The sequence below is a fragment of the Anas acuta genome, chromosome 9, assembly GCF_963932015.1.
Source record: "Anas acuta chromosome 9, bAnaAcu1.1, whole genome shotgun sequence".
Lineage (NCBI taxonomy): Eukaryota > Metazoa > Chordata > Aves > Anseriformes > Anatidae > Anas > Anas acuta.
In genome coordinates, this window is record NC_088987.1 from 19,908,231 (window position 1) to 19,923,805 (window position 15,575).

The 15,575-nt window shown below is 44.9% G+C and overlaps 1 protein-coding gene across 1 annotated transcript; it reads left to right on the forward strand.

The window, feature by feature from the left end:
- Positions 1-1,707: 1,707 nt before the first annotated feature.
- On the forward strand, positions 1,708-3,230 carry LOC137861233 (PHD finger protein 7-like). Its single transcript, XM_068692385.1, has 5 exons — positions 1,708-1,824; positions 2,254-2,378; positions 2,493-2,655; positions 2,743-2,849; positions 3,110-3,230. The coding sequence occupies exons 1-5, from the start codon at positions 1,708-1,710 to the stop codon at positions 3,228-3,230; spliced, it is 633 nt and encodes a 210-aa protein (XP_068548486.1).
- The last annotated feature ends 12,345 nt before the right edge of the window (positions 3,231-15,575 follow it).

Here is a 15,575-nt window from a genome sequence, read left to right on the forward strand (position 1 = left end):
TCTCCGGCCTGCCCAGGGCCCTCTGGAGGGCAGCACCACCCTCTGGTGCATCCCTATCTCCTCCCAGCTTGGATCAGCAGCAGACTTGCTGAGGGCACGGCCTGCTCCGCCCTGCGGATCATTCATGAAGAGGCTGGGCAGGACTGGGCCTGGACGTGACATTGTTGCTACTTCGTGTCCCAGCCTCGCATCTCTAGTGGGTTTCTGTGGCAAGGTTTGGGTAGCAGGGGGCCGTAGGGGTGGCTTCTGTGAGAAGGCTCTAGAAGCTGCCCCATGTTAGATGAGGGCCCCGCTGCTGGCCAGAGCCAAGCCAACAAGCAACGACTCTGTGAGAGCGTATTAAAGACAGGGGAAAAAAACAAAAACCAACCAAGCAACCAAAACAAACATGTCTACACAGCAGCTGGGAGAGGGAAAGGAGTGAGAAACAGTCTTGCAGGCGCCAAGATCAGTGAAGAAGGAGAGAGGAGGAGAGGTGCTCCAGGCACGCAGCCCAAGTCCCCTGCAGCCTGTGGAGAGGCCCCTGGTGCAGCAGGCTGTCCCCCTGCAGCCCATGGAGTACCACAGTGGAGCAGGGCTCCACGCTGCAGCCCGTGGAGGAGCCCCCGCTGGAGCAGGTGGCCCTGCAGTGACAGAGGCTGTGGCCTGTGCAAGACCCCTGCCGGAGCAGATTCTGGGCCAGCCCTGTAGCCCGTGGAGAGGAGCCCATGCAAGAGCAGGGGATGGAGGGGGAGCTGCTGCCCGGGGGGGACCCGGGCTGGAGCTGTGTGCTCCTGAGGGATGGAGCCTGTGGGACGGAGCCATACTGGAGCAGTTCTTGAGGAGCTGCTGCCTGTGGGAAGCCCACGCCGGATCAGTTTGGGAAGGACGGCACCTGTGGGAGGGACCCCACGTTGGAGCAGGGGACAAGAGTGACCGAGAAGCAGCGGCAGAGACCAAGCGCTACAGACTGACCGCAGCCACCATTCCCGCATTCTCCTACGCCACTCGGGGGGAAGAGGGGGAAGAGGATGGGTGGGGGAAAGGTGTTGTTGTTGTTGTTTCCTTTTGTTTCTTTGTTTCTCACTTCTCTGCTTCTCCTGCAGCCCGTGAGCCATCTCCCTGTGCCCTCCTCACAAGCCACGAGGGTTTCTCCCTCGAATTTTCTCTCCCTTCCCCAGCTGAGGAGGGAACGAGACAGCAGCTGGGTGGGCACCTGGCCGCCAGCCTAGGCCAAGCCACCACGGCCATTCATGGGGATGAAGAGGCTGCACCGTGGGCTTGGAAGCCCAGGGGGTGTCTGTGAGGCTGGGGGAGCTCCTGGGCCCTGCCGCATCATCCACCACTCCATGGTCTCCTAGTGACACGGAGGGAGCACTATGACACCAGTGACACAGGCGAGTCTGGGGGGGACTTTGCGTCTCTGGTGAGCGCCAGGCGTGGAGGCAGCAGCTCCTGGCAGCGAGGCGAGGCCAGGCGAGGCGAGGAGTTGCTGCGCAGCATGGCTGCCGGAGAGGAGGAGAAGGCCCCTGAGGCACAGGAGGACGGTGAGAGCAGATGCCCCAGCAGCTCCCTGGAGGTGGAGGGCCCTGAGCACCCCCTGGGGCTGTGCAGAGCCGCTTGGGCTGTGGACACCCGGGGACGCCCTGCCAGGAGCCCCCGAGCAGGCCCTTGCGGGCGTCCCTCGGGGACACCTGCCAGGTGCTCAGTGGGGGGATGCTCTCATCCATGGCTGCCGCCCTGCCTCCCCCAGAGTGCGTGCTGTGCCACCGCTCGGACACCAGCTTGGATGGCTGCGGGCCGATGTTGCAGGTGGACGGGGTCTGCGCCCACGTGCACTGCCTGGTGAGCTCCCCGCGCCTGCCCGCGCCTTTCCCCAAGCCCTTGCCTGGCACCTGGAGCCCACAGGACTGTGTCATCCCCAGCGCGCTGCTCGCTGGCTGTCACCTCCTCCTGCTGCGCTGCCAGCACAGCCTCCCCACCATGGTCCCTATCTCCTTGCCCTGAGCAGCTGCGGGGCTTTGCTGTCTTCCAGTTTCCAGCCCAGGGCCTGTACCAGCGAGGCGCTGAAGGGGAAGGAATCTTCGGATTCCTCTGCGCGGATATCAGGCGGGTAGCGGGTCGGGCAGCTCGCAAGGTGAGGGCTTTTTTGGAGCAGACGAGGCTTGTGGCAGCTGAGCCCAAGCCCTGGCAAAGAAATCCTCGAGGACAAGCTCCGGGCAAGTGCCAGTGGCCCCGGCCACGTACCTGACGGGGCTGCTGTGCTCTTTGCAGCGCTGCTGCGTCTGCCGCAAGAAGGGGGCCACCGTCGCCTGCTGGCAGAAGCGGTGCTCGCGCCGCTTCCACCTGCCCTGCAGCTCCCAGCGGGGCTGCATCTCGCAGTTCTTTGGGGACTACAGGTACGAGCTGCCCTAGCTTGGGCTGCAGCCCCCTCAGCCTGCGCCCTGCAGGCAGAGTCCCCGGTGTGGCACGCGTGGTCCCTGGCCTCACTCAACTCTTCCGTCCTCACGCAGCTCCTTCTGCTGGGAGCACCGCCCGCAGCAGAGCGTGGAGACGCTGCAGGAGGGGCACACCACGTGCATCATCTGCATGGAGGTGGTGGAGGACAGCCTCTCCTACACCACCATGGTGTGCCCCTCCTGCAAGCACGCCTGGTTCCACCGGGGCTGCATCCAGGTAGGAGGCCCTTCCCTCTGCCAGCCCGCAGGGACACCATGCGCCCGCAGCGGCGTCCTGCTCACACGGGGAGTCTCTCTTCCACAGGGACAGGCGCTTCGGGCGGGCCTCAGGCACTTTGCGTGTCCTCACTGCCGGGACCGGGAGCGCTTTCTCCCTGAGATGCTGCAGATGGGAATCCGCGTGCCCAACAAGTGCGTTCCTTCCTTCCTTCCTTCCTTCCTTTTTTCCTTCCTTCCTTCCCACCCCACTCAAGGCAGGAGAGGGCACAGCCCCAGGCCCTAATCCCTCCAGGCAGACTGTCCCCAACAAAAGGGGCTGCCTGCCTGGGGGACAGGAGGATGCTGGCCTGCTGCCAGGGATGCCCCTGAGCCCTGTCCCAGCATCATCACTGACACTTGCTGAGTGAGTGCCCCAGGAGCTCGTGACCTTTCTTTCCTACTTTCTCTTGAAGAAAGCCGGCTTGGGAGCAAGACGAGGAGGAGGAGCCGGCACTGCCACAGCTGTATGGCCGCTGCGATGCCAGGCAGTGCCTGTACAGGGGAGGCCGCGAGCAGTGGCAAGAGGAAGGGTGAGCATCCACAGCAGCAGCTCCCCGGCTGCTGGGGGCTGTGAGCCACATCTCCAGCAAGCCGTGCAGTGGCTGCTGGGGCTCTGCCCAGGCACCTTCCCCTCTGCTGGGGCACCGTGAGCAATGGTTCTGGAGCCTTGGGGGCCTTTGTGGCGCCACTGCCTGCTGGGCTCTGCGTGCTCACCAGCACAACTTCTTCCCCAGGCCCTGGCAGCTGCTGCTCTGCTCCTCCTGTGCCGCCAGCGGGACCCACCGCCGATGCTCCGGCCTTGGGGACACCACGCAGCAGTGGGAGTGCGCTGGCTGCGCTGGCCCGGGCACTGGCACTGGTAAGGGGCACGGCGTGCTCAGGCTCGGGGCGGCAGAACCCTCCGTGCCCTCTGCAGGCCAGGCAGGCTGGGCAGATCCGCTGACCTTCCTGCCTCCCCTTGCAGCTCCCAGCTCCTCACCCTCACCACCGGAGAGGAGAGCCGGCCGTGGCAGGGTGCTGCCCCAGCGCCACAGCCCCTACAGCCGGCCACAGCCCTGATCCCGGCCTGGGGACAGATGCCCCAGGGGGAGCACAGTGTGCTGCGGCTCGCTTGCATTTGCCTGTACAAATAAAGTGGTTTTGGTTTTTTGTCTATATGATTATCGCTTCTTGGACACTCAGACTAAGACATAAATACACGCAAAACACCCACCCCTCAAAAAAGAAAAAAGAAGAAAGGAGGCACTGCTATTTAACAAAGCAGACCTGACCACCAAGCAGGAAGCTGACCCCCAGTGCTGTGCTGAGCAGAAGCAGAGCCTCAGCACGTGGGCACTCGAACAACTCTGAGAAGAGTCAAGGCAGAGACAGACCAACCAAATCAGGACTGGAGCACAAACATTTAGCCCAACACTTTTTTGGTTTTACTATCATTAAAGGAATATATTTATTAAAGAATAACTTAAAAGTGGTTGTGGCCTCGAACTACCTTCTCCTACCAGAAGCCGATGCTCAGCCTCCGCTTTGGAAGAAGGCTCTATGCAGAGTTACCACCCAAAGACAGCAATATTCTCCTTTCAGCATTATGGATTGAAATACGGTGTCCTGTGAAGGGGCTCCAGCAAAGAGAGTTCAAGCCAAACAAGTTGCAGCAATGGTCTGGCTGCAAATAGAAGGATAGGATAGACAGTTGTTGTTGTTGTTTCCTTTTGTTTCTTTGTTTCTCACTTCTCTGCTTCTCCTGCAGCCCGTGAGCCATTTCACTGTGCCCTCCTCACAAGCCACGACGGTTTCTCCCTCGAATTTTCATAACTTCAGAATTCGAATGTGTAGACATCATGAAAATAATATTAGACATCAAAGCAGCATAGTTAAGAATTTTCATAACTTCAGAAACATAGTGACAATGCTGTTATTCATGGAAGAAAAGCATTTAAGACATTAGCTGTTACCTCTACTAAACTTAAAATTGACTGTTATATTGGGAACACCTGAATCAAGGCAGACAAAAAAGCACAACTACATACACGCATGACTTAAATTTATCTTTCTATTAAAGTGTATCTTAAGCCACTGCTACTCCAGAAAACCAACAAGAAGTTTGTTGCTGGTGGAGAACCCTGTCCCAGTACATGACAAGTGACACAGCAACAGGGTAGTTTCTTTACAGCCTGATTTTCAACATTGGCATGATTTCAGTGGGCTTGATCAAATCCTTGCATTTCAAGGATTTCAAGGAACATGTCATGCCTTGTATTCTACATTTGAGGCACCACAGGCTACCACCACCAACTGCTAACCCTTGCACTTCCCAAGGCTGTAGATGCTGAAATTATATTGAGATTCATGCATATGGAAAAATTACACAAAGTTGGACACCATTTATATACCACAGAATGGTTAAGACTCCCCTCACCAAGAGAGCTATGGTGTTCATTTGAACACCTGACAGTTTACTAGTATCACACATTAACCTGATCACTGACTCCTTTTATAGGGCTGCCATTGAAACTGAACCATTTTACTCTTAACCTTATTATTATTACTAAATTATACTTGGTATGGGGAGTTGCACAGAACCTTTAATTATCAGATAATGCAGAACATAAAGACTTTAATGGAAGCCACTACACCTGAGGCTTTTTCCTCCTCTTTTGACTCTTGCTCAGGAATGATGCAACATTTTCTCGATTACACACCCACATAATCTTCATTCCCTTTCAAACAAATGTCAGCTTAAAGCTATTACTTTTCTGACAAGCTTTTTATAACACTTGGCACCAATCAGTGAGATAAAACTCATACTTGGATGTTTACTCTCCATGAATGTAGCAGCTGAGGTACAGCCCAGGATCTAGTAACAAAGAGTGGTGAAGAGTTATGGAGCGCCAGGCTCCCTTGCAGAGCTACGACAATGGGCTGAGTTGCTCAAAGGTGCTGCTAATGCTCACTGAAGCTGGGATGCTTTTTGAAAAACAATGTCAGGACTCACAAAAAGAGGATCTTATGCATTTTGTGAGCAAGGCATAACTTAAAGACTCTGGCTTCTAAAGAAATGAAGGTACTGACTAAGCAGTGATTTATTCCAGCTCCTATTTTTTTGTTGTCAGCTACAGGGGTTTTAAGTGTCCTTTAAGATGGATACATACAGCCATGAAAACAACGAGCAAGGCAATTGTGACTTTCAGAGAATTTTCTACAAGCGTTATTTCCATTTTGTTTTAATCCGCAGCAGCATTAGCATCCGTATCATAGCAATCTTAATCAGAAAATGCAACACTTAATCCTGGCAGTATTCAGAATTCTCTCTCCTAGAAACTGTTTGATGTTCAGGAATCTCAGTACTTGTAATTTAGTGGTCAACTGGCTGCAATTAATCAAGTCCTGATGTAATAAAAACACATGCATGTTTCTATTCAGAGCATTCAAACAGTAAATGTATACTTAGCCAAGGAATCAAAATCTGCTTAGAAATGTTTACAGACCCCACTTAACTTACTGACATTTTAAAATGCCACACATCCTGCAAATTTACACAAGCACAGGCAATGAATTTTCTTGCATATAAAACACCCTGAAGCCATACTGCTGTGTATGCTGAGGACCCATAGTAACAACAACCACCCTCAAAATTGTTCTCATTTAGAAAACATATGGGCTAGGATTCACGATGGTTAAAAATGTTAGAAATATGGATACTAGGCTTGTCAATAAGAATAAACTCTACCGGGTGTTGGAGCATCATCCCACATCTGTATGGTTTTGCCTGGTCCTCCCTTATTAACCCGAACAGGCAGCTGCAGCCCTCCATCAGCTGACAGGCACTGACACTGCCGCACATTACAGCAGCTGGTTAGGAGAGCACAGCTGCAAACTAAAATGAACCGTATGCACATCTTCAGCTTAAAATCTAGATGTGCTCTTTCACATGGCCTATCTTGAAGAGCCTAACTAACATGGCTGAACATCAGTTACAAACAGAGAGGGATCTAGAGCAACCAAATGCTGAACCAGCTTCTGAAAGCATCTCTCTTCTGTGCCCAGAACTACTAAGATTTTAATTTAGACAGCTTATGTAAATAATTAAATCATTTTATTAATAATCTATAAACAATAATTTTATTAATAATTATTAATAATAATTAATAATAATTATTAATTTATAAATAATAATTTTATTAATAATTTATAATTTGTTTAATTAAATTATTTTAATTTAGACAGTTATGTAAAATGAGTTACAAATAGCAGTGATTCAAATTACCCAAAATTAATTTCCTAACCCAACAATGGCCGGGCTTGTGCAAGAATTGTTTTGCCAGTATGACAGTACTGTGGTTTTTTTTTTGTTTAATTCTGCCAAAGTAATAGTTTTTATTGGCAATACCATTGCCAGCAGAGTGCATGTACTACCTCTCTCTAACAAAATAAGCAGTATTGGCAAAAGACCGACTTTGGCTAGAGTAATTACCACTACATCCAATGCTTCTGCATGCACAATCACAATAGTCAGGGTCGAAAAATCCTTCCCTCAACCACTACAACTCTGAAAGAAAAGCCCTGTAGCAAAGAGTTCACATTCAGTATTTAGGAAATTAAACAGTTCTTCATGTTACTGGCTGTTTGTTCCTGCCAGCAAAGTTGACAGATATTGGTCTGTAATATTTATTTTTTATAACTAACTAAGGTGTGGTGGAGGGAGGAAGACTAACAGAGGATTTCTAGCCCCCACAGCACCATATTCATGTTTTGTGAGTTTTGTGGAACTTTATCATCATTTGTCCGTATTCTAACCTTTGCATGGTGCATAGTTGTTTCCAGTTTAATGTCTGTTATAAGCTTTACTGGCAATCCATTTTCTCCTTCCAGGTAAGTCACAAGACAGTTCATAAATCCACACCTAACCATGGTCCCCAAGGTACCATTCCTGCCTCCTTAAAGTTCAATATTTTTGTTGTTATCTTCACTTTTTTTTTTTTTTTTTTTTTGGTCAGACTACTTGTACAGTCATTCAGTAGCAATGCAGCCATGTTGCCCTGAAGGGTACGAGCAAGTGGTTCTGAGGGGAACATGGACCTACAGGAAGAGCAATATCACAAGAGTATTTCTTAAGTCTCTGTAGCCCCAATGTTTTGCTTACCTAGCCTGGTTGTGGCCTTAGTTTCCCACTGACTTGAGAGTAAAGCCAGGATTTTTTTTTTTTTAAAGGATATATAATAAATATAATACAAATACAATACAAATATAATAACTATATATTAAATAAATAAAATTAAATATGATATATATATATAAGTATAGGATATATAACCCATATCTTCTATCACCAAAAATCACCAGTTCAGCTGTTCCAGATATCCCAAATACCTTCATGCATCTCTGAACATCTAAAGGTTAAGCAACCAGTGGTTATTTTCTGCCAGAATTATGAGCACAAGCATCATATGCTTCCTAAAAGAGAGGAAGTCTGATGTAAGGTGACACTGCACACATCTAGAAGGGAAACAAAAAAAGGTAATTAAATTTTTGGCCATCAGCCCAGATAACATTTACTCCAGGGAAGAAGGAAAAAAATGGTTCACAAGATTACACCTGGCCTAAAAAGCAGAAACATCTGCTGAACTCGTAAACTATTGGATTAGTTCTGCCCCAGGAAGCCAACCTGCCAGACATACCCTCTACAGACGAGCTTAACTGTGCACAGTCAGAAACAGAAAAAGAGAAAAAGTTGTGCTGATTACTTTCCCATTCAAAACAAGGAGCAGGGAGGGAAGCACGCTTAAATGCTGAGTGCAGGCTCCCTCTGTGAACTGCTGCAGTCTGTGTTTGAGACCACACTTCTCTGCAGCAAAGGACAAGCTACAAGGAGAGCTTGGAGACAGCTCAGGAGTGTCCCTAAACTCTTCTGCTCCATTCCAAAGGCAGCCAAGGATTGTCTTATCCATTCCTGTAAGCACCACGAGGAGCATCTAAAATGGTTTGGGAATTTAACGATACACTGGTTTCATCCATGAATGGATTCCCAGAATTATTCCTAGCAGTGGCATATAGAAGAGGAGACAATATAAATCGGCTCTGTTCAGTTTTCTTGAGCTATTAAGTAGTCTCACGGAGTTCTCCTCTCACAGGTGAGCATCTTTTTCCAAACTGGGGGGAGATAGTGGTGGGTACAGTAGAGTTACCTGTCAGAAACGCCTTTAAGTCAGTATTTTGCTGTGCTCTGAAGACAAAACTGACAGAGTACTTTTGTTTGAAATATTGCTTCTTTAGCAGGTATGACTCCTCACTAGATTAAAAAATAAATAAAAAAATAAAAAAAATCCACTCCCTGCATTAGATCAACCTCCGCCAAACATGTAAACAGTGCAGGAAACAATTCATTTCCTTTGGCAAACTCAGTTAACTTCCCTGACAGAGTTAGAGCTGGATGTCATGGGCCAATCCAGCAGGGCTGCTCTGGTTTCCTTCGTTTGGGTGTTAGTTAGGGAAGAAGCCATCTTTAATTTATGTCTCACATATTAATAACACTTAAATAGACTGGTATTCCTACCTAGTTTACTTTGAAAAGTGACATTTCCAGACAAGTTGCATTAGTGATGAATATATCATTTTTACTTATTACCACAACTGAAGATAGATGAAATTGTAATTGATCCTTTGAAAGCTGAGACAGAAGTCACAGATCAAATGTTCTGTAGGCATTAACGTCCTCACCAACATGCTCAGGGTGAAAGCCACGTTATGCCATAACATGAACAATCTCTGTACTAATTCCAAGGTTACATGTTTCACAGCTGTGAACAGGCAAAGGGCAACACAAAAATGCTCAAAGTCCACAGCAAAGCAGAATTTGAGATGCATCAGCAAAGGTACAAAGGGACCTTATCCTGAGGCTAGCCAGTAATAATTACAGAGCAGCTGATAGACACGAAATGTGATGAAAATTGTTCCAGTTAAATGCTCACGAACACTGAGTATTTGCAGAGAAAAGAAATCTTGAGAAAGCTGTAACACTGACAAAGCTATCTGTCCTCTACACAGGAAAGTGGGTAGCACCGCTTTTCTTACCTGCCTAAATTAATACAGGCAGACAGCACGAAGACAACTTCAGACGTTTATCCTTTAAGGATATTTTAACTTCTTTCCCCTGACTTAGGAGATGATTTTTTTTTTTTTAAATATGTCATTCATAGTTCACCTTAGAGGATGAACATTTCCCTATGAATTTCTCCTGAACTATAATGTTAAAAAAGAGGATGCAGTACCCTGAAAAGGATCGGTCCTACCACTACAGTCAGAATGCCTCCTTCCAGCTTCAGGCCCACTAGTGTCACACAGGGAAGCTGCAGCTTGTCTAACTATCATTACTTCCACTCCAGCACGTAAGAGAAGTCAAATCATTCTTCTCTTGCACTGACACCGTGTTCTTTGTTTAAAGGTCATCTATAAATTCCCAAGTTTCTAAACCAGTAGGTCTGTCTAAATAAGTCCTACCTGAGAATAAAGACATACTTCAGATACTGTCCAGAGGACGCCTTCAAGTTGTCACTTTCCAGTTCAACTGAGGTAACAATGTACTGGAAACAGGCTGGATTTTCACTCTGACAAAGGTGCAAATCACTACACCAAGGCTTTGTTTTTGCAGATATTTGGTACCTGCTGGCTAAACCCACCACCCACCAACACAGTTACATTTCCAAGAGTGAACTTAGGGACTGAGGGATGAAAGAACACCACCCCTTTTTAAGCTCTTCCATGTAGAAGCCAGTTTTGCCTTAAAACTTTGATCACACCTGAGCTAATCATACTGCTGTTTGCTACAGAGAATCAAATGCTTTGTGGACTGGTAAATATGCAAAGACAAAACCCAAGCAAGCCCTGAGCAACGCACACATCTATCATAAAATAGCAATTTCTCCTTGCTGCAGGACTTTGTGACTCATCATACAGGAACAACGGAGCAGAAACCCACTTAAGACCAGAGAAAGCTTCCTTGTCGAGAAGGCAGCCACGTATCATGTCACCACGATCAGACAATGCCCAGAAATTGCTGTGTTGCTGATAGCCTCCGAGGATAAGAGAAAAAACACAGCCAATTACCTTCTGAAAAACCTCACAAGCACACATTGGCCTGGACTTGAGGAATTGCCTCCATTTCTGCAGGTGTAATTTTGTGCCCACAAATATTTGCAAGTGTAAATTATGGCCCCAATCCAATACCTACTGAAGTCAGCTGAAAAAGGTCTTATTGATTTCTGCAGGGTTGAGATAAGGCCTATATATCAAAGTGCTGCTGAAAAAAACAAACAAAAAAACCCAACAATTTCCTGGATAAGTGCTGTTTGCACCTGCAAATAGTTGCAGATACAATTCCAAGTCCTCAAAATAAGAGGGAAAATTGTCTGGTATCTAAAATCAGGATCAATAGTTGTCAGTCCAGTGGGTTGACAGCACTTTATTACTGCTGTGGATGAAACTGATTTTGAGCTACTTACATAATTATTTACAATCAGTTTTGCAACCCACCTTGTGTTTTCATGACCATGTTAAATAAAGTCAACAAAACGAGAAAAAGGAAGAGAGGATGGATATTTCATGTCTTAATGATGTGTGTAGTGGATGTCTTGGATGCATTGATTTTACTGGAAATACCAGGAACTTTTATGGGACAATCACAATGATTTTCACACAAATATAGCTAAGAGCTTCAGCTAGCAGACAAGTACAGCTCAATATCGTTACCTCCTTGGTGAGAATGAAAGATATCTTGATTTCCTTCATAAATGGAAGTGACAGTTTGGAAGTGATAAAGATTCATATTTTAGCATGGCTTACTTGAATTTAGAAGGATCTATATTAGCCTAATGATTTTTCAGGATAACAATTCATTATTAAGAAGAGAAAATAAATTCACAAATGAGAAGATTACATCAAATAACATCCCATATTTATACTGAAGGCGAGGGGAAAATAACTTTAAAGTGAAAGAACAGTATTTTCACCACAGAAGGTCTTGCAATGACAGGCAGGCACTAGAATACTAATGGCTGAGGACATATTTGATACCTGAGCTGCTTTTCTTCTACTACATTTATGTTACGCCACTGTTTATCTACAACAGGGATTTTTCTTGCTTTGGTATAATAAATGCATATGTAGTAAGCAAAGTGAAAAAAGATACTGATGTAATAACAGATTTTATTTTTTTTTATTGTTTCAAAGGGAATAGAAGGAAACACAGGAGAATCGATGGAAGAGTCTGCAAAACAAAACAGTACCTGCTATATTGTTTCTGTTAATAAATGCATAACTTTATAAAGCCTGTAACATTTGAAGCCATTGTATAAGTAGTCTTTCCATACCCAACTGCAAATACCCATCCTCAAGTTCTCTCCCATGCACTTGGGTTAACCCCAAACTCCCAATACAATTTTTAAAACTGACTAAAAAGACCCACAAGAAAGAAACAGGCCAGACCCTATAGAAGCTATCATATATGCCCTAGAAAAGGAAAGACCAAAATCAGCACTTGGTTTTTAACACTCTGTGCAAAGTCCCCTCACCCGCTTTTAAAGATGAAAGTGGTCTGAGGCAGGTAGCCAAGAAGATGGAACTGATACAGCATGCTCTGTGAACACATTCATTTTCTGCCCTAATACACACATGTAAGAACTCACCAAAATTACTGCTGTCTTAATATCACCACTTTCATAGCAAAGCATTCACAGCACATCTGTTTCATTAAAAATAAATGATCAAATATATGGATTATAAAACCTTATAGTTCTGTGAAAATAACCTTTATTTTTAAAATGTATCTCAAGATAACAGGAACTTACCATATGCACTGCTGTTCTTTTCCACCGTGGAGCATGAACAGTTACTAAAAATTTGCTAGATGAACAACGTGAAATGGAGCTAGCTTTAATTTCACTGACTCACTCATCTCCAATAAACACACTTTCGTTTTCCTAAGGACATTACTGTTTTTCTGATAAAATAATACATTTGATATTTGTTTTAAAAATGAATAATGACGTCTTTTTTCAGCTCTGGGCCACAAACAGCTCAGAATTATTATGTATTTGGTTCCTTTGCTTTTGCTGAATGAACTTAACTGAATGAACTGCATGAACTCAAGATGAACTCCCACAGCAGTCTCACCACAGTCCACAGACAAGATTACTTATCTTCTTCAGACTACTTAACGGAACCAGGCTCTCCAGCAGCCATCGCAGCGCCTAGCGTATGAGGTTCTGTCAGCTCATTAGGAATGTTCAGTTTAAGATGCTTATCGGAAGATAAAGAAGCTTCATGAGGAACAAGAGAACATGACCAAAAATATATACATATATATTTGTAGCAGAAGGAAATTTTTGTATATGTATATTTTGTATTTTCTCTTTTCCTTCTGCTACAAAAATATAATGTATATTTTTGTAGCAGAAGGAAAAGAGAAAGGAGTTTACATATATATATATATATATGTAAACTCCTTTCTCTTTTCCTTCTGCTACAAAACCCCCCAAAGCCACTGAACACTGGTGGTTTTAAAGGCATCCATGGTCCAAACCTAGACAGCTCTGAAGCAAAGACACACAGAGACAACAGAGTTTACGTTGTACATCTTATACTTCCCCCCCCCCCCCCCCCAGGAAAGTACAAATAATTTTAGAGGCTAGAGTTGATTAAATTAATTCTGGTTTCACAACTCTGTGCCAAAACCACTTTGAAGGTTGTACAAGCACATTCAGCAATCTGCATTCCAGGTGTCCCAGGCTCCTAAGTGCCATTTTCAGAAGTAACTTTGGTACTTTATCCCCAAACCCCCTTGATTTCCAGAACACTTTAGGGTGTTTTTGGAAGTGTTTCAAAGTTAACCACAAATCACAACTGTTGCAATTACTGTCTCTTCACTTTTCCTTCTTGTTCAAAAGAATACCTTGAACAAGGACTTGGCTCTTAGACTTGCAAGATTTAAATAGAATAATTTTAAAATATATTCATTTACAAATTAGCTGTACTGGAACTTCCTTTGGAGAAGCAAAATAAATGCATTCCTAGAATATTTCTGTTTCAGTACACTTTGTTGTCAATCTAGATGTTATGAGAAGAAAAAACAAAGATGACATCACCAAACAACCAAACAAAATACATGAAACTGTGATTAAACATCTTACTTACTGTGCATGAAGTGCATACATTGAACTGAATTAGTTTTAAAGAAGTGGGAGGAAGTAATCTTTGATGTAGATCAGCCTTAAAACCAAACAGTGGTGTGCAGCAGTAGGAAGAGGTCGGGAACTGCAGCAAGCAGGTGCTAACCTGTCCCTCTATTCACCCCACTGACAAGAGTGTATTCTTTGGTACTGACAACCTGTAATTGAGCTGACAAGCAAAGAAAAGAGATCAGGTAAGACTAATGTCTCTATTTAATACCAGTCTAAAGTATCACTTGTGTCTGAAAAAATTGCATCCAGACAAAATTAAGATAATTGCATATTTTTAAAGAGCAAAATTAATCTCATTAAAAATTTTAAGAGGTGGTAAGAAACAGAGCCAAAACCAGGGTGAGATACCAAATATATCCAAAGTATTCAACTGTTTCACATGATGAAAATATCTGCTAAAAAAAAAAAAAAAAATAAATAAACTAATGTACTTTTCCAGTTCTCATCCTACGCCACCAGCAGAGACCACACAAGATGCTTGCAGGACAGCCTCACCTTTATGAAATAACCTTTTAGTCAAAGCCTAACATATTTGCTATGCCAAAATATAATGCTATCTGCTTATGTCAAATAATTACATTCCAAGGTTAATCAGCAGACATCAAGCTGCAAGGTCTGCAACAGAAAGGTCTTCAAACTATGTTCAAAGTTCTACAGATCGCATACTTCATGAGGTACAATTTTCAGAAGTGAATGTTTTACTTTCATTAAGTTTTTCTATATTATGTTTTTGAAAGGTCCTTTCCATCTGAATGCTCAGCTATTTCTGGAATAAATAAATGTGCACATTCATAGTTCTCTAAATGCACCATCAGGTAATTTGTTGGAACTCCAAAATCTTCACATACTTTAATCTCTGAATATTAACTCATAATTCTTACATCCCTCACGCTTAACTGACAAGACTTTAGCAGCTTTATTCACGTACTGTAATACCTTGGTGCACAAATAGCTTATTTTGCAGGTAGTTCCCCTGCCATAAATAGATGTATGATATTACTACTATCTTCATTAGTACAAAATTTATACCTGCGTAACTCCATACTCAAACACTCTGACAATCACTTGTGGCTAAAGACACCAGAGCCACTCTGGCATCTCACTGGGCCTAAATGTAAGCACATACAGATTCCTGAGGAACCAAACTTCTAAGAGCAGTGACAATAGTATCGGAATGCCTCAGGAAGTGGTGCTATTGCACAGAAACACATTTTGCAGACATTTCGTGTGAGAACAAATGACAGATTTTGAAAGCTTCTATATAATAAATGTTATGTAGGCTGTGTGGGCGTGCACGCACATAGAGAGATTTCTGTCTAAATAATGGAGATACAGATGGCTATGTCAATGTCTAATTAAATGTCTGTCCGCCTGTAGTGGGTTTATGTGGCAAGGTTTTGGTAGCAGGGGGCCATAGGGGTGGTTTCTGTGAGAAGGATCTAGAAGCTGCCCCATGTTTGGTAAGGGCCCCACTGTTGACCTGAGCCGAGCCAATAAGCGATGTTGTTTTGCGCCTCTGTGAGAGCAGATTTAAGACAGGGAAAAAAAAACGCTGCGCCACACAGCAGCTGGGAGAGTGAGAGGAGTGAGAAACAGCCTTGCAGGCACCAAGGTCAGTGTAGAAGGAGGGGGAGAGGTGCTCCAGGCG